Source organism: Tyto alba, unplaced genomic scaffold, assembly GCF_018691265.1.
Source record: "Tyto alba isolate M040663 unplaced genomic scaffold, T.alba_DEE_v4.0 Super-Scaffold_20, whole genome shotgun sequence".
NCBI classification, from domain to species: Eukaryota; Metazoa; Chordata; class Aves; order Strigiformes; family Tytonidae; genus Tyto; species Tyto alba.
The window spans coordinates 5,848,723-5,868,061 of NW_024881283.1; the positions used below are offsets into that span (position 1 = coordinate 5,848,723).

Sequence of the window (19,339 nt, forward strand, 5' to 3'; positions counted from 1 at the left end):
CGGGGCACTGCCACTGCTCGAGGCCACCCTGCCCTCCAGGACAGCACCTCGGGGCTTGGGGTCAACGAGCTCACCCCCAGGGTCACCCCTGCCAAGGGCTGACCCCACAGCCCACAGGCAACATGCACACCCAAAGCTCTTCCCAAGTGCAGCTCTTGATTTTAATTTGTGTTATCCCCCTTTTTTATTATTTATTGGTAAAATGTAATTACCGCATCCTTCACGAACCTTAATTAAAGATGAAAAACAGCCCTGACAAGTCAATTAGATTTTTTTTTCCTTGGTCTCCATTAAATTAAGACTCAAGTGTTACTGGAAGTGTTTAATATCACAACACATTTAACTGAAGGCTGCTTTGTAATAAATAAATCACCAAAGACAATGCAGGAGCTTTCTTCTCCTGAAGGCTTCTCTTACAATAGAATTTCATTTTCCAGCTGCAGAATGCACTGATAGAGTTCCTTCTTCCTCCGTAACACCTTTTCTAGCAATACAAAACTTCCATCAGAAGCGTTGCATGAAGTTGTGGACATCCAACTGCCGCAGGCTGGCTGGCAGGGCTTGCCCAGTCCAAGGTCTCACCGTGCTGCTCTTAGGAGGAAACCCACAGCAAAGCCCTGCAGGCACAAGGCAACACCATCTCCTCTGCATGGTGATGGGTGGACGCGGCTCCTCTGGGCCGTGCAGGTTTTGCAGACTTGAAATTTGGCCCTGCAAATGTGCTCCTCTCAAAATACCCTCAAAAAGCAAGATATGGCCCATACAGAGGTCTTTTCTACAAGCTGCCTGGTGGGTACCTGCATCAGGGCTCCCTTGTACCACAGCTCCCAGGCCAGAGCCAGCGAAAGAAAACCAGAGGCCATCACAAATTTGGAACATTTATTTATGCAACTGATTTTCTTAAAAGGAAAGAAAGCCAAAAATAATAATAATAAAAAAACAGTTAACAACAGCTGGATGTGCGTGGTACAATCCACATCAGACATGTCCCTCCTTCACCATCCCTCCCTCGGTCCCGCCGCACCGTCCTCCTCCGCGGTGGAGCAGGCTCATGGTACCAGTCCCTTTGGCAGCAGCTCTTGGATGCCGACAGCTTTTAGGGTCACGTTTTCTGGATATTGATAAAATCGTTCCACTTTGGTGTTTTTCTTGGGTTTTTTTTCCTTTTTTTTTTTGTTGTTATTTTATTTTTATTAAAAAAAAAAGAAAAAAGCACCACTCCAATCTGTAATACCAATAAACATTATCCATCTTAAGAACAGTATTTATATTTTTATATATATATTTCTATATATATATTTCTATGTACAGGATGTCCTTGCCTCATGTCATATGAGCATCTCAGTAGGAGTTGGAGATCGGTTGGTTTTTATAGCACTTTGATTTCACAGTCTGCCCTTCACAAGAGATGCCCTAAAAACCCAGAGACATCCAGCAAGGAAATTAAAAAAAAAAAAAAAAAAAAAGAGAAATCTCACTTCTAAAACATATATATACAATACCTCCGGTCTCTGATGTCTCTTTAGGACTAAATGTGGTTTCAATTTTCCTTCTTTCCTCCTTCTGGCAACACTTTACCTGTGAAGCACTGCAGGATGCTCCCTCCCTCTGGACTGGAGGGAGGATGCAGGTGGCCCAGGTTCCTGGAAGGTCTGGGATGAAGCAGCAGCATCCCTCCAGCTCCCAGGCTCCGGGGCTGAACCATGCCAACATCATCCCATTCCCAGGAATTTCAGAGGCTCAGCTCAGCTATTTTCATACAAAACCAAAGAAACTCTGTACCCTGGGACCTCTCTGCACGCACCACACAGCGCCTTCCCCGCTGCACCCCAGGACAGCACGGACACCTCTACAGAGAGATGGGGATCAGCAAAAGGACACTAATTTATTCCAAGTCAAGGCTCACGATTCGAGTACTGGTGTTACCAGGTACTGGTGTAACTGGACCACTCTGCAGGTTCTGGTGGGGTAAAAAGACTGTGTGGTCATGAGACAGAATGGGCACATGGCAGGGTTAGACAGCAGGGATGGAAAGAGAGGGAATAATGTTGTATAGCCCTTGGAATAAGTTATTGTCAGGCCATGGGAATTATTCGGCAAGCGTGCAGGAGAGCCGAGTGTCCGGGCAAAACCTCCTGAGGGTGCTGACATCCCTCACCACCCCCCCTGGGGTTTGCAAGGCAGCGGGTGGGACATCCTCCAAGGTGGAGAGAGGGCAGAACTTTATCTTGTTGCCCTCCTCCACCCTTGCAAGGTGGGTAGAAATAGCTCCCGGGTTTGCTCACCCAGGGTGCAGCCGTTTCGGCTCCGCAGCCTTTGCGTTGCAGTTCGGTCCAGCCCAACGGTGTTTTCCAAAGCTGCCAGTCCTGGCATGGAGCTGAATGAAGCTCCGCAGGGAGGGGGATCCCCAAGCCCTGGGCAGGCAGGGCTGGGAGGCTTCCCCTGCCCTGGGAGATGGGGGAGCATGGAAGGTGGGGGCAGGATGACGCACAGGATTGTCCACATGCGACCTTCAGCGTACGGAGGACAGTTTCTCATCGGTTCTGCTTCATCCCCTAAAAAAATGACTGTGAAGGGTTCTTCCCAGCCCTCAAGACAGAAGCAACCTCCCGTCAGTTCCTCAAGTCTCCGAGGCAGACCCCAGACCCGCATCCCTCTGGCTGCACCTTCTTGTGGCCATTTGCAGGGAGAGAAAACCCTGACCACAGCTTTATTACAACCAGGCTGTAAGCAGAAACCCCTGCAATTATCACACTATCAGACGGAAACAGTGACATTTCACACCCGCCTGCAGCAGGACGAAGCCAAAAAAGTATCAGGTACCTTCAACCTCAGGCCCTGGATGCTCGTCCCCAGGTGGCACCAGGGGTGTGGGGACACCCCCTGCCCAGCCCCAAAGCACTGCCATGGCTCAGGACTTCAGCACAGCTCACCCCACACCACCACCACCCCCAAAACCCACCGTCCCGCTTCGCCAAGCCCAGCAAAAGCCAAGCAGCATCAACGGGCAACTGCCTGGGGGCGGCATCCAGGAGGCATATGGGATGGACCTGAATTTTGGGGTTTTTGTTTCTGGGCACTGAAGGTGTCTCATGTGCGGCGATTCACATGGGAAGGGTTAAAAATGGATCTGTGGGCTGGTGCGTTTGGGTCAGCTTAGGCGGAATTGCTACAGCTGGAGAAGATGGTGCAGAGATATAGGGTAACCGTCGCTTGAAAAGCTTTGCAAAGGTGCCAGGAGGGGTCCAGGCTGGTCCCTGCAGAGGGACAGCGCATGCCCAGTGCCCCCAGTGCTGCAGTGTGAGCCCGGGGAAGCTGCCAAGCCCCAGCCCCCCACCTCCCACCCCTTATTCCTGCTCTTTCCAGGGCTGAATACACAAAGGGTAGCAATTCACAGAACTAAACAAAGCAAAGATCAAACTCAGGGTGCAAACAGGCAAAAACTCAAGAGCTCCTCTCAGGGTCTTTGCTCCAGCTCAGAGCATGTCCCCACCAAGGGCAAAACCTGCCAGCAGCTGTCTGGGCTCCTCGGAAGAGCAGCTTCAATTCCACGCACAATTAAAATAGCAACATCTCTTCTCCAAAATACCCATCCTTCCCTGCTGGGAAACGGCCGCGGCTCCTTCTGTCCTCCTCCTCCCCTCCCTGGCCTCTTCTCCAGCTGCTTTAACGATGCCCAGGCAGTGCCGTGGGGCCGCATCCTGCACACTCCAACCCCACGACCATCACTCAAAGCGATGCAGGGACGGGACGAGTCGTGGCATCCGACCTGTGGCTGCTCGGACACGCTCGGGGTGGGAAGAAAACATGAAGAGTGGAGGATGAAGACGGGGAGCAGCCGACACGTCCCCACGTCCTTTCATGTTCCTTGATCTGATGGGTTTTCTTGTTGGGTTCTTTGCTGTTTCCCTCCTCACTTTCAGCACTAATGCAACGTCCAAGTGCGAAACGCACGGTTGGCACGACCCCTGCACAAGCCCTTGCCACCCCTCTCCTGGCAAGGTGTTATCTGGTCTCCAGGGACTCCAGATATTCCAGTGCTATGTCGTAGCAGAAATGATACTGCTCCTGTTTGGAGAGAGAAAAGAGGGTTGTTATGATCCCCCAGTAAACCATTTCCCAAAGTTACACGTTTTCAAGGCAAAATAAGTTTCAATAGCCCTAAGGAAAAGCCTGGGAGGGGCTCTATGGGCCAAACAGTCAAGTCACCCCTTGCTGGGGGCTGCGTCCTTCTCCTGTCCCCTGTCACAGTCCTGCTGAAGCAACAGCCAGGAGAAACAGCTTTCAGCAAATGACACCCCTTGTGAGGAAGGGGGATGAACCATCCCCTGGATCCAAAGGCACCACACATGCTGGATTTCCTGCATTTTGGGGGCACGCAGCGCCTTCGCCTCCCCGACAGATGGACAAGGACTGTGACATCCCCTTACCATGAAAATATGGTTTATTCACCACACCAAGGTACAATCCAGGCAGCACCAGTGTGGGGCTCCACTGACCAGTCTCGCCCACAGAACACCCCCAACCCTGCCGTGATTGACATCTGTCAATCAGATGGTGGTAGAGCCATGGGAGGGATGGGGTCTGGGGTCAGAAGTGTATGAAACAAAACCCCAGCCCTGAGATCAAGAAGTTTCTTTGGTTTTGATGTCAGCAGAAGCTGCAAATAAGGAGCGTGCTCAGGCAAGGGCCATGGCCTCACAGCATCCACTGTCTGGAGACATCCTGCCAGGGCCACCAGGACGTTTCTCATCACAAATTCTCTTGCTGCAGATAAAAAAATGCCATTTGCCATCCCTGGCAGGGATTTAGTGTGGGCATTTGCTTTGCATAGGGGGAGAAAAAGGAAGGAAAGTCCCAGGAGCTTTCACTTCCAAAATCCCGATTTTCCAAGGAAAACACCAAACAAATGAGCATTTTTGTGTTCAGGTCGAAGTTTGACCTGTCTGCAACGGCCAGGCCGGAGCCAAGGAGGGTGAGTGGGAAAGCTCCTTTCCAAGATGTCCCGGGTTGAGTGAGTGGTGGAGTTTTTTGGTGGCAGGGGAGGGGGCTATCGGGGCGGCCCCCTGTGAGAAGCTTCTCGAAGCTCCCCCAGCTCCACGTCAGCTCCACTTCTGTTTGGGAAAGTGAGCCAATCGGCTGCGCCTCTGTGATAACGTATTTAAGAAGGGACGTGGTGATGAGCAGTGGGACTGGTGAGGAGGAGTAGCAGCAGATGCGTGAACACCAAGGTCAGTGGGGGAACGGAGGAAGAAAGGAGGGGGGAGGTGTGCCGGAGCAGAGACCCCCCTGTATCCTGTGGGGAGATGGCAGGGCGGCCTCCCCTGCCACCCATGAAGATCTATGGTGGAGCAGACATTGATTTATGGCCTGTGGCTTCCACCTGTTTGATCAAGGTGCTGTGCCCGAAGAAGGCCGGGGTCTCATGGGAAAAGGCAGCCCCGTTGCTGTAATTCAGTGCTGGGAGGATTGCAGCATGCGGGGGAGTCCCACGCCGGAGCAGCTCGGGAAGGGCTGCAGCCGTGGGAGGGAATCCAGTCGGAGGAAGTTAGTGACCCATGACGGAGCAGTGTGGGGAACGCTGCGGCCCATGGGAGGAATTCAAGTCGGAGAAAGTTTGTGGAGGACTGTCTCCTGTGAGAGGGGGACCACGATGGAACAGGAGGAACAATTTTCGGACACTCCCCTCACCGAAGATGAAGAAAGTGGCAGCACTGACTGCACCCCCCATTCCCTGCCCCTGCGCCCCTGGGGGAGGAGGTAGAGATATCGGGAGCAGAGCTGAGCCCGGGAAGAAGGGAGGGGTGGGGGGAAGGTGCTCTCAAGATGTGGCAATGCTTCTCACTGTGCTACTCTGTTATGTGTTGTTAGTTAATGTATGTTCTTTTTTTTCTTCCCATAACGAGTCTGCCTTTTGCTTGTGATCATAATGGGCGATTTTTCCCCACCCCAGTCCTATCTCGAATCCCAAGCCTGGCTCTCTGTCCCTTCTTATTGCCGGAAGAGATGGGAGAGAGAGTGGCTGCGTGGTGGCTGGCTGCCAAACAGGCCCAAACCACGACACAAGCCCATGGCAGGACCAGGCTCACTCTCCCTCCCTTTCCCTTTCCTGAGACAGCTAAGGATGGTGTCAGCATCTTCCCACCCTTTGCTCTCCTCTAGCTGGCTCCCCAGCTGCACGAAGGGAAAGACCAGCATGGCTGGCTCCTGGGTTTATAGCAAAAATCACTGAAACTAGGCTTGTGAAAGCATTTTCATCCATCATTGTCCTCCTTTACATGACCGGTTCTTGGGCTCTCCTGTCCTTGTACAATTCACAGCTCAGAAAACTACAGGTGAGCTCAGACCTTGGAAGTGTCCATCCCCATGAGATGTATCTCCTTCAACCATCCAACAAGCAAAACCAGCCAGAGTAGGGAAAAAAAACACCAAAATCATGTTTCTGATGCTGCTCTGAGCACTGGGACATTGTGGGATCATCCTGGGTGCGACAGCAGAGAGGGAAAGGGGAGAGCTCATCTCCTGAAATCCTCATCGGCAGCTTGAGCACTGGCATGAAAAACCTGTTATCCCCCACGCGGGTGGGCGGCTGCTCGGGGACCCCAAGTGGGAACGGGCAGCGGGGGAGTGGGCTTCAAAGCGAGGAGGCTGTGACAGCTTAGATTAAAAGCACATAATGCTTTTTGGATTAAGAAAAGGGATTGTTTCCATTTATCATCATATAAAAATAAACCCCACAGGCAAACAGAGGGGGAAGATGCACAGGCAGCGGGAAACCGCTACGCGCTGGCTGCTCTCTGCTGGGCTGTGGCTCTTTACATCAGGCAAGGATCCGGCCTCCCAGTGACTCCAGTAGATTGGGATTCCCAGAATAGATGGTTCAGGTTCATTTGAGGCTGGAGGATGCTTGTGTCCTGATGTGAAATGTTGACTTTTTTTAATACCTTTGCAATTTAGCCCAATGGGTATGATGGCTTCATGCTTGTCGCATCATCTTTCCATTATCTGCATCCCTCCCTCTGCTCCCCCTTCCCCTCCCTCACCTTCTCTTCCACTTTAATTCCTAATGCAAATCACATCCCATTCTCAAAACCATTTCATTTTGCAACTTAGGGATTTTATAATCTAAACAGGGTAAATATTTCCGGCTGACTTGCTTTTAAAACATCACAAAGCACCTGGATTCTTCCACCACGGGGGCAGACACATGCCTGCTGCATCCCCTGTCCCGCTATTGAGGGCCTGAAACAGAGCACATGGTTTTCTCCCTGACCTGCTACCACCTCCAGCTTCTCCATCACAAGACGTGGCTCCACCACCAGCAGTTTGTCCACCGCTCAAAACACAGTTCCCTTTTTTTATATTTCTAACAGGAATTTGTCTGACTCCACCTCGGAGCTGCTCCCGGCGCCGCAAACCCTCTGAAGAGCTTCAATTACATTCCATGAATTAATGCAAACCTGCCTTATTACTCCTGGGAGGGATTTCCAACAAGCCCAGTGCCGACGCCAAGGGCATGTCGGCACGGCGAGATGAAGGTGAGCCCAAGGCTGCTTTCAAGAGCTGCCTCGCCTCGCTGTCCACCCCAGCCCGCGGCACGGTGCTGGCACGTTCACCAGAACATGCTCTGCATGACGATGCCCACAATGTTAATCAGGGTTTGGGATGGGAAAGGAGGTGTTTTGGGTGCGGGGACCAGCAGCCAGGGCGAATGCCGGCGGCGCCTCATGCTTACCAAGGTCTCTACCATATTTGGCTTGTAGTTGCGGAGGGTCTTCGCAGCATAGAAAACATCTGCCATGTTGTGACACTTGATCATCTCCAGGATCATGGTGGAGGCACAGAAGGTGCCGCTCCGGCCACCTCCGTTCCTGGTGGGGGAAACACACATGTTGGTGGTGAGAAGACAGCATCAGAGCATCTTCCTGCTCCCCCCAATTCCCCCCTTTTTCTATCCATCCCTGCATCCCAGGAGATGTCCCAGAGCAGGGACTCATGCATCACAGTCCTCCCAAGCTGGGGGACCTGAACCAGACCCATACGGTGGCAGGAGCTGTGACCCTGCCCTCTGGTCCTCACAACAGAGCATGAAAACACCTCTTGGCTCATCGGGGCTGGATCTTGGGTATCTGGGCTCAATTTCCAGCCCTGCCATGGACTGATTCCTCGTGTGACCTTGGGGAAGCCACTGCGTCCCTCTACCACCCTCTTCCCACTCGCAGGGTGACCCTGGGCTGATGACCTGTTGGGTAGTGCTGGCTGGAGGAACCGTCCCATGTTCCACCCGGTGCAGAGCTCACCAAGTACCTCCCCCCCATCCCGGGCTGAAGCCATCCCACACCACCACCTCTGATCCCTGGCGGCAAAAGGGACCAGGGAGAGGAAGAGAGAACACAATACCAGTGTTTTATACAGCATGTTCTCAAATTACCCTTCAGCTAATGAAGACGGACGAGGCTGTAATTAATTTTTGATTAAAGGCTCGCCTGCTGTCTCTACCAATCTGTGAACGTGCTAGGTCCCATCTGAGGAGAGCATGCATGGGTGTTTGTGTGAGCCAAACCCAGCTGGGAGGAGGAGGATGGAGAGCATGTCCACCTTGATGAGAAGCAAGTGGTGGGAGTTGCACAGCTCCTGCCACGTCCCTTTGGAGCCTGTGACACACACGGGATGTGGTGACAGGGTTGGGACCTCTGCCAAGCCTCGCTGCAAGGCAGGGGACTGGCGTGAACAGGGTTGCTGCTGGTGGGTGTCACTCCCGCTGAGCATCCATCTCGTGGAGGAGGTTTGACATGGTGACCACAAAGTGCCTCACCCAAAATTCATGTTGTGGGAGAGAGAACACCTCTGGGGACAAAGTCACCCCGGTGAGGGATTTCTAGAGGATTTCCAGGCAAAATTACAGACATGTGAGCTGGGGGCATCTCCCCCCCATGCCAGAGCCTGCTCCTCTCCAGCTGACACTCACAGGCAGTGCACCACGGTCCTGCCATCGCCGCTTTCCTTCTGCCACCTCTCCACTTGGGCCAGGAGGTGCAGGAAGGACTTCTTGGAGTCCGGGGTGTCTCGATACGCTGACCACCGCAGGTACTGGAAATGCCGGACCATCAGGTGCCCCTCCTGCAACTAGAAAAGCAAACCTCATCAGCCTGAACCCATGGGCTGCCCTCATTTGCCTCACTGGAGGTTTGATGGAGGGCAAGAGGGTTTTGCTGTGCATTAATAGTAGAGGAAGAGAGGAAAACCCTTTCCTGGTGCTTAAGAGGGATGGTTCAGCCCTCTCCTCCACAGCTCACACTGGTTCCACCATGCCATCACACCCGGGGGAAGCTCCACTGACATGGTTTATCCTAACTCAGAGCACCTCATTCTGTCTCTCTATCTCCCAAAATCAGACCCCTGAACCCCCCACTAAGGCTTCTCCATCCCATCCTTGTCTTGCATGCAGAAGATCCCAGGGGACGTGTTTTTGTTGTGTTTTCTGTAAACCAGGAGGCTGATGAGAAACAGCCACCCACAGAGGCAGCAAGCAGTGGAAATGTGCCTGGTATTCTGGTTAGTTTTGAAATCTAATCTGGTTAGCAGGCTCCAGGAGGCGGATTACATCCACAAAGCTAAACGAGGCCAGGTTTTAGCCAGGCAGATGTAGGATTTTTGCTCAGAAGTACTCAGGGCATGAGGAGTACCTGATGGGATGAAACCATGGGTCACACACTCCAGCCACATCTTTGGGGCTCGGTGGCACACGTGAGGAGCACACATTGGAGGAGAAAGTGGGGATCAGATGCAGATGGGGGATCCCCAGCTCTGGAGGGCTCTGTCCACCCAATTTCAGATGCCTGACAAGCGGGGTAAGCACCAGAACATCTCCAACCAGAGGGACCGGGTATTCCTGTGGCTCTGCAGGGAGCCCCAGCCTGGGGAGTGGGTGTTAAGGGCATTCAGTGCCCACTCCAACCAGCACAATCCCAAACACACAGGGGCTTTGCTGAACTTTTCAGGTGCTCTGATGTGGTTCTGCAATGTGCCTGGGATGGGCTGACCTCCCCAGGCTCCACTTTTACTTCCAGCTGGAAGCCAGGAAAACAGAGGGGGAAGATTAAACAAGTAAGTGGAGTTAAAACAGGAGAAAACTACTCTGACAGTCTGGGAAGGAAAGCTTTGGGATCCGTTTTGAAGCTCAGGTGAATGCTCTGTCTGGCTCTGGAGGACTTATGACACCCCCCAATGCCCAGCTACCCTCCAGTCAGCAAGTCTTGGCAAGAAGCAGCTTCATGCATTTACCAGCACTCCACCAGCGACCTGCAGCCTGAGAAAATCTCTTCTTAGATTCAGAGATTTCAATCACACTGTATTTTAATTTAGCAGGGGGTATACTGTACCACCTGAAAGCAAAGCGCATTTGATGAAGGATTTTGTGCTGACACCCAGGAAATGCCAGGTGCCCCCCGCAGGGAGCATGAACCAAACCCCTCTTTGTGTTAAGAGTCCAGATAACCAGGATTTATCCTCTCTGGCCCCAGCTCCCATGCTGAAGCACGCTTCCCAGCCATGCTGCCAGCCAAGCCACACGCTCCCTTCCAAGCTCCCTAATTCCTATCTGCCAGATGAGCTCCACTGGTGCATCAGCCTCGGCCTCTGTGCAACCCATGGGAGATTTAAAGACCTCAGAGATGCCACCTCTTCATGGCTGGCTTTTGTACTTAAATCAGCTTTTTTTCCCCATGTACAGTTCTGCACCCACATGGGCTGTTCGTAACAGTCCCTGTCCTTTCCCAACTCCACTGTGTTTCTCTTCATTTAAAGGCAAGCTGAACCAGCCAAGCATCAATGCAACAAGGACAACGGATAAAAACCTGTGTGGATCTTCTCACCCTGAAAGAAAGGGTTCTGCTGGTCCCAGGGCAGCTGCCATGCCCATGCTGGGAGTCTCCATCCTGTGATGCCTGTGTGGCAGGGCAGAGATGGACCTCCAGGCAGAATGAGAAAAGTCTTCTTACAGAGTTATCTAACATCTTGCAAGGAGCTGTGAACTCCAGGAAGGTTGGATGGAGCCCATGGCAATTTTACAAGCTCCTCTCTGCCAGGAGAGCTGGGGCTGCATCCTCTGGAGGAGCTGGATGAGGCTGATGACACCAGCATCTACAGCACCACTCTGTTAGTTTATATGGAGAATTACCTGGCCAGGCAATGTCAAGCTCTAGGACTGTGTGGCCTCACTAGACACATCATCCTTCTGGTCTCCAAAGAAAGTCTTCACTCATATGAAGAAGCCCTAGGTGATGCCCCAGCCCTTCCCTAACGTAGAGGCTAACAAAAGCAATCCACCTCCTGCACGTGAGCTCACCCAACCCCGGCCTCTGCACTGGGAGATGCCTGGGGTCACCTGGGCACACACACAGACACGCGTGAAGCCCCCCCTGACCACCCTGCGCTGGCATGGAGCCAGAGGAAACCCTCACCCGTGTGATGTTCTGGACTCGGAAGAGACGGGACACGATGTCCTCATCCGCTGCTCCGGAAACGTACTCCACCTCCATCGGGCCATACTGCTGGAGCCCCGGCTCAGGCCAGTACTGCAAACAGGGCTGCAGAGAGAAGTACAGCTCACCATGACCAGGAACGTGTACTGGGACACAGGGAAAGGGCATCGTGCATCACAGACAATTTTGTTGAGTGGAACGGAGTGGTTGGTGCTGGAGAGGGTCTGCTAACAGAGGGGGTGGCCCCAAGATGGGATGCTGGACCCACGATGCCGTTACTCACACAGACCCCACGGTGCACTGATGGATGGAGGATCCCTCACAGCTTGTGGAAGGATCAAAGCTGAAAGGTCCGCTCCAACCCCTGGCATCCATACAGCCCTCTCCCCACCACACGAACGCAACAGCTGATGCTCCTGGAGATGGACTTGGCTAGTCCAGGAGGACGCAGGATGGGCCCTGCCTCAGCCCTGGCAAGCACAGACCTGATCCTGCACTGTGATGGAGCAGGGCTTGGCTGCTCCAAGTCTGCTCTCAGACCCCACTGCCTTTACATGCTGCTCTGCCATCAGTAGCAACAGCCATGTGGGATGACAGTCTCCCTCACCCGCCGGCCAGGACATCCCAAGAAGTCAAAGCAATCCCAGCTTGCAGCCCAGGAAAGGGCTGGGGAGCGACTCCTGCTCCCCCTTCCATGTGTCTAGCACAGCACTGATGGATGGCTCGGTTCAAGGGTCACGGATGCAATTGTTTTCACACCGCGACAGCTGGGAAACCAGCATCGACACAAAATATATGACATTTGTCACCGCACTTTAACAGGGCATTTAGCATTTCAGGTCATCTAACGGCTTGGGCCTAACTGCATGGCAAATGTGTTTGAGAAATAATTGGTTATTAATAGGGGCTATAAATCTCCCAAGATCTCTAAGCCTTCTAGACTCAGAGCTATAATTTGGATATTAAAACTTCCTTTGGCAAGACACAGTTCAAGTGAGGGATATACCCTCTAAGTCACCTTTCGGAGCTGCCTGCTGTAAAGGTTGATTTATTACATGTTGGTCCTAAACTGGTAAACATTTAAGATCCAGCTAAATATTGTAACACAGACATCCCTGAAGAATAGATGTCCAGAGAGAGATCCAGGGCTGAATAATGAAGAAAAATGGCAAAGTCCCTGTTGGACAGTGTCAGGGGACAGTGGCTGCTGCAGGGGATAGGGACCTGGGGGAGGATAGCACAGGAGTGGGCAGCTCTTGCGAGGCTGAAGGGCATTTCTGGACGATGGAATGAAAGACCAGGTAGAGAGAGAGAAATAAAATTGCTTTTGCTGCCTCCTTCCCTGCTGTGGTTCGGCTGATAGCTGATGTCCGTCCTGCAGACGGGAGGTGCTGGGCGGTCACCGGGGAGGGACAGTAATATGGTGCTGCTGCCCCAGGGCTGGGTTTTCAAAGGGGCACCTGGTCCCCGGCAGGTATCTAAGTGCACATGAGGGTAAAAGTGAATCATGGTGAAAAATGTGTGCGGGAGCATCAGTGGCCCTCTCCTGCGCAGCCACACTTGCGGGCAAAGCCCTTCCATCCGCCCGGCTCCACCACCTCTCTGGGCACAGAGGGAGGCCAGGCAGGGCCGTGCCGTCGGCAGCAAAGCCCGCAAGGCTCGGGGCAGCCGTCGCTGCCAGCCGGGGCTCCATGCAGCAATGTGCCGATCCCCGTCCTTGTGCCGGGACTGGAGAGCCTGTCCACCCAGGCCAGAGCCACCCATGGGTGCTGGGTCTGCACCAACACCCTCTGCTCTGGACTCGCAGGGGCACAGAGAGGCAACAGCCATCACCAGAACCCCCTTCTCACACCTTCACTTGAAAACACCCTCCGTGGCTCTGCTCAGAGCATCTTCTGAACAGTCCATGAACGGCTGCTCGCTGTCTCATGGGCCACAGGCCACAGCTAAAGCCTTTGTCCTCATTCCTGTTTTCATATGGTCACATCTGCATGATGGACTTCAATAAAGCCAACACACTCAGTACGTTTTTTGTATGAGCTACTAGGATCAGAGGCGTTGATTCCTACAGGAGCTAAATCAAACTTTTCCTTTACTGAAGAAACAGAAAGTCCAGAAGAGAGGCTATAATTTAAAAGGTTGATAGAACATCATTGAGTTTCCTGGTTTGAGTTCTAAAGGTTCACTATTAAAGAAAATTAAGTGCTCTCCAACCGCTCCTCTCCCAATTCATCCTCCTGCCTGGCATTACTCCCTCCCAGTTGCAGAATCCAGCATTTGCTCTTGTTCAATTTTATGCCACTGATGATTGCCCAATGCTCCCATCTATCTAGATTCCTCTGCAAGGCCTCTCATCCCTCAAGTCACCAGAACCTCCCATTTGGTATCGCCAGCAAATTTCCTAATGGTCAAGCCAGATGTAGCCCCATTCAGTACAACCCCTGGAGCCCTGACGTCCAGCCAGGTCTTCACCCACCGCACCGTGTACCTGCTCATCTCACATTTTGACAACTTGTCCAGAAGGATGCTGGAGGAACACCATCAAAAGCCTTACTGAAATCCAGAAAAACTACATCCACCACCTTCCCTTCATGCAACAGGTGGGTGACCTTATCATAGCATGACATCAAACTATTTAAACAGGACTTTCCCTTGGTGAACCCATCTTGACTGTGCCTGATGTCTGCATTGTTCTTTAAACACCTTTCATTAGCACCCACTAAGATCTTCTCCATAGTTTTTCCAGGTATTGAAGTCAGACTAACAGCTCTGTACTCTCCTGGATCTTCCCTCAGACTGTCCTTTTACATGGGAATAACACTGGCCAGCTTCCAGACAGCAGGAAACTTCCCAGCACCCCAAGACCTTTGGTAGATGATCAAGAGTGGTCCTGCCATAACATCCACTAGCTCCTGCAGCACTCTGGGATGAAGCCCATCAGGCCCCACAGACTTAGAAACATTCAGCTGATGCAACTGGTCCCTTACAATTTCACTGTCCACAAAAGCAAAGTCACTATTCCCGTAGTCGTGGACCTCTGACTCAGAGGACCAGGTTGATAGCCTGACAAGAGATTGAGGGAACATCACTGATTTTCCTGGGTTGGGTTCTAAAGGTTCTATAGCAAAGAAAAGCAGAGGAAACTGACCCATGAAAGGGGTGGGGGTGCAGAGTACCTGATTATTTCAACTGTAAAATATATTTAGGTGGTGTTTCACATATAGTTCATTCTGTGGAGCAGCACGGAGAGCCTGCTGAATGCTCACAGCATCTCCTGGGTGCATGGACACCACGACAGAAGCAGCACCACTCAAATCACAGAGCGGGGGTTATTCCATAGAAGAGGGTACGGGCATTTCTGCATGGGGGGAAGGTGCCCAAGGGAAAAACTTCAGGTCTGGGGCACTTTGATGCCCAGCGCTGCAGCCTTCCCCATCCCTCCCTGGGCACCAACGCCCAGGGGCAACGGGAACCAGCACTGTCCCAGCAGGACACACCAAATGCAAATGCAGCTGGATTCACTTCTTGGCTCAAAACAGCTGGAGAGCCATGAAAAGGGAACAGGGCTTTCTAGCAATTTCTTCTGTCTTCCGCTTCCTGCTGCCGGGAGACAGGCGCCACGCAGTGACGTCACCACGATGCAACACAGGCGTCACGGTGACGTCGGGGAACTTCCCAGGCAGCTGGTGCCAGGGCCCTGCACGCCGCTGACCCGCAGGACCAAGCCTGGCTGGTCGGGGAAAGGGCCACGGATGGACGTTTTGGCCAAGCTGTGAAAAAACAAGTTAAGATGGAGCCGCCTTCACGGGAGGCATCCTGGGCTTCCGACCCAGAGGAGCCAGCTCGCTGGGCAGCTTCATCTTCTCCCAACCATCCAGGAGGCGATTTGGGAGCCTCTTGGGATGCTGCCACCGGACCTCTCGCAGAAGAAAAGGCCCTCCAAGGTTTCCCTGATGAATCCTGGGCCCCCATCATACACTATCTCCTCCCAGAAATGATCTGTGGCAACACCAACCAGTCTTCAGCCCGCCTGTTCCTCATGAAGCTCTGGAAGATTGTCGGCAGCCATTGCTTCCAGTCAGTCTGGTGGGGCGACGATGGAACCTGCGTCGTGATCGGGGAAAAACTCTTCAGAAAGGAAGTGCTGGGGAGGAGGGGACCCCTGAAGATCTTTGAAACCGAGTCCATGAGAGGCTTCATTCTCCAACTTAACCTCCTTGGATTCTGCAAAATGGAAGGGGATTCTCTCCTATCGGCCTCCATCCAGGAGCTGCAAGCAGTAGCAGCAGCAGGGTCTGCTCTGGGCAAGGTACGTCGGGTCCTCTGCACATGGACGAACCCTCGGGACACGTGGGGAGGGGGAGAGGTTCACGTTCAGATAAAATAAGCCTTTACAAGGTAGGGAGCAAGCACGGGGGTGGGAGCAAATGGCCTGATTTTGTCTTGGGGGTCTTTTTCTGGAGTTCTTGATGCAGGATTTTGGAGGAGCAGAAATGCCGACAGAAGAGATTTTGGCTATTTCTGCTTGCTTTCAGTCTGTGAAACAAAGACAGTCCCATTGTATCAAGCCTTTTTCGGGCTTGCTCCACAGCTGGCTGCACCAGAAATTTAAAACTTCTTGTGGCATCTGCATCACATTATTCCCAACACCTCCATTCCATGCTAAGCTGCCTGAAATCTAGTGATATTTGGGTTCCTCCATCGGTTTTCAGGCATTCAAAAATCCTCGACTTCTCTGATCCCAAATGCCCAAAACACAAAGGTGGTTATTAATTAACGAAACTCTATCCTAACGTTTTACTCAGCCGAAACTTGAGGTTTAAAACGCCCCGCAGAGTCCTTTTTAATACCCATGTCTGTCTTTTCTGCTGCAGATGCACCCGCAGGGGTGAGGGAGCGCCGCAGGGCCGGAGGAGCCTCCGTGAGGGGCCGCTGGGGACACACCGCCCCCGCTTCGCAATAACAAATCTCTTCGAGCTGCCTTGGCCTGGCTCCACAGTCTCTGTCTCGACCCCCGGGGCGGGGGCTGCCTCCAGGGACACGAAGGGTTTGGCTCCGGCAGCGGAAGCCCCAGGCCCCAGGCCCCAGCGCTGCGCTCAGCAAAACCCAGCAAAAGGCCAACCTGGGGCGAATCCCGGAGCTGCACCAGCACCCCGGGCCCCGCAGAGCAAACCAGCCCCTCACGGCTCCTGGGGAGCCCACGGCCCGTCCTCCCCCCGCTCAGAGCAGGGGCCGGGGGCAGCGGGGCTGCAGGGAGCACAGGCGGCTCCTCCTGCCCACCCGGCAGCACGTCTGGGGATAACGAGAGCCCTGCCGCGGGCAGAGCCGTGCGGCTGTCCTGCAGCAGCCACAGCGCGGGCTCACCGGGGGAAGCACCTCGCCCTGCAGCAGCTGCTCAGGGTTGCTTTAGAGAAGGGGCTTCCACCGAAGCATTTAAACGAGACGCTACAGCATCATCCCCTTCCTTTCCGCACAACAGGGGGGTTCTTTTTTTGGTGAGAGCAGACCTGCAACGCCGGCCGTGGGGGATGCTCCACACTTCACGGCCATTTATGCAAAAGAATCACAGCGCTCATGAGAAATTAGATCGAGAGTCCATAGGTTCACAGTAAACATGCAGCGCTACACGGCACAGTCCGATCACGGAAACATTCCCTAAATTAGGTCCCAAGGTGAGAGCTGAGCGTGTGATTCCACCTCCCAAGCTCAGCATCCGTACGCCAGATGAAGAGCACCGCAGCCAACTCAGCTGGCACCGGGAAGCAACAGACAAATGTATTTCATCTCATGTCCTGTCCCAGCGACTTTACTTCATCTCTTGCACCATCCCAAGCGCTTTAAAATTGGTATTGCTCAGTTGGTGGATTGGGTTACACAAATTGGAGATCTTCAACAGCATCTGAGAGCTTTCCAGGTCTGCACAAAGTCATTGAGAGGCAGATCAAAGTGGGAGCACTAGTTCAAACAAGGTTCACAGATGGAGGCATACCCGATGAAGTCAGGAATGTTAAAAACACTGATCCAGAGACGGGGAGGTCACTCGTACCGAGCCAGGTGTTGAAGACTTCTGGGCTTGTAACACGGTCCCCAGCGGAGGACACCCAGATCATTCCTCACTGAGGTTTTCTTAGCCAGTGGTCTCCACAGTGGCATGTGCAAGACAATCCATCAGGATGTGAGTAGGAAAAATTTGAACTTCTATTTATTTTCTTTTTATTTATATATTCTCATACACAGATGGTATATTCTCAACAGTAAATGGCTTCTTTACAATATGCTGGAATGAGACAGGGACCAGCCATGAACATCTCTCGTACCACACGGAGATTTGCTGCTTATCTTGCAGAAAAAGGCTCAGAAGAGCTGTCGAACTTAAAGGAGTTTTCTTTTACAAAAGACAAGTATTGCAAACTTGCTGAAGACCAGCTGCTGTCATCAGTAAGCGACCTAGCAGATCTTGTCCAAAAGATAAACACATGTCAGGTGCCCCTTCAAAGTGAAGGTGCTGTTTGAACGAGTGAGAACGTAGCTGCTTTTTGAAAGAAACTCGTGCTATGGAGAAAGTATTTGCGAAAACCCCCAAAGTGGCACACCTCCAGCTAGTTTACATGCACAACTGGCTGACACTGGGGAAGACAGACACTTACCAGCCAAGAAAACCCTTTGCCTAAGCAGTGGATGGATTGAAAAACAAGTGTTGGGGTTTAATTAGCGCAGCTGATGACACAGTTCTTCCATTTGCATCTACACATCTGCGTGAGGAATTTTTCTCAGCAGTGACAGTCATTAAAACCAAGTGTCAAGGGATGGTGACTCAACCACTTCCATGGGCAGCCTGTTCCAATGCTTGATAACCCTTCTGGTGAAGAAATTTTTCTTAATATCCAATCTAAACCTGCCCTGGTGCAACTTGAGGCCATCTCCTCTTGTCCTATCTCTTGTTACTTGGGAAAAGAGACCAACACCCACCTCCCTACAACCTCCTTTCAGGTAATCGTAGAGAGAAATAAGGTCTCCCCACCTCAGCCTCCTTTTCTCCAGACTAAACAACCCCAATTCCCTCAGCTACTTCTCACTGGACTTGTTCTCTAGGCCCTTCACCAGCTTCATTGCTCTTCTCTGGACATGCTCCACCCCTGCAGAGCCTTCCAACCCTACAGCAGATCAACACTCCTACCCAGCTTGGCGTCATCTGCAAATTTACTGGGAATGCACTCAATCCCCTTGTCCAGATCATTGACAAAGATATTAAACAGGACTGGCCCCAATACTGAGCCCTGGGGAACACCACTTGTTACCAGCTGCCAACTGGATTCAACTCCAGTCACCCCAGCAGTTTGGGCCTGGACATCAGCCAGTTTATTACCCAGCAAGAAGTACCCCCATCCAGGTCACGAGCAACCAGTTTCTCCAGGAGAATGCTGTGGGAAACGGTGTCAAAGGTTTTACTAAACTCCAGGTAAACATCCACAGCCTTTCCCTCATCCACTAAGCAGGTCACCTTGTCATAGAAGATCAGGTTAGTCAAGCAGGACCTGCCTTTCATAAACCCATGACTGACTGGGCCTGATCAGCAGGTTGTCCTGTATGTGCCTTGTGATGGCACTCAACATGATCTGTTCCATGACCTTCCCCAGCAGTAAGGTCAGGCTGACAGGCCTGTAACTCCCCAGATCCTCCATCTGGCCCTTCTTGTAGATGGGCACCACATTTGCTAACCTCCAGTCAACTGGGACCTCCCTGTTAGCCAGGACTGCTGATAAATGATGGAAAGTGGCTTGGTGAGCACTTCCACCAGCTCCCTCAGTACCCTTGGGTAGATTCCATCTAGCCCCTGTGTGTGTCTAAGTGGTGTA

The 19,339-nt window shown here is 52.5% G+C and overlaps 1 protein-coding gene across 4 annotated transcripts in view; it reads right to left on the minus strand.

Moving 5' to 3' along the window:
* Positions 1-319: 319 nt before the first annotated feature.
* The window catches only part of PTPRU (protein tyrosine phosphatase receptor type U), a 76,974-nt gene continuing 57,954 nt past the window's right edge, over positions 320-19,339 (minus strand). For all 4 annotated transcript variants that reach the window (XM_042793701.1, XM_042793700.1, XM_042793699.1 and 1 more), the window contains 4 exons: positions 11,463-11,588; positions 8,969-9,126; positions 7,736-7,871; positions 320-4,068 (listed from right to left, as the gene is read on the minus strand). In XM_042793701.1, the coding sequence (XP_042649635.1) occupies positions 4,006-4,068; positions 7,736-7,871; positions 8,969-9,126; positions 11,463-11,588 (483 nt within the window). In that variant the 3' untranslated portion in view covers positions 320-4,005. The remainder of the gene's footprint in view (positions 4,069-7,735; positions 7,872-8,968; positions 9,127-11,462; positions 11,589-19,339) is intronic.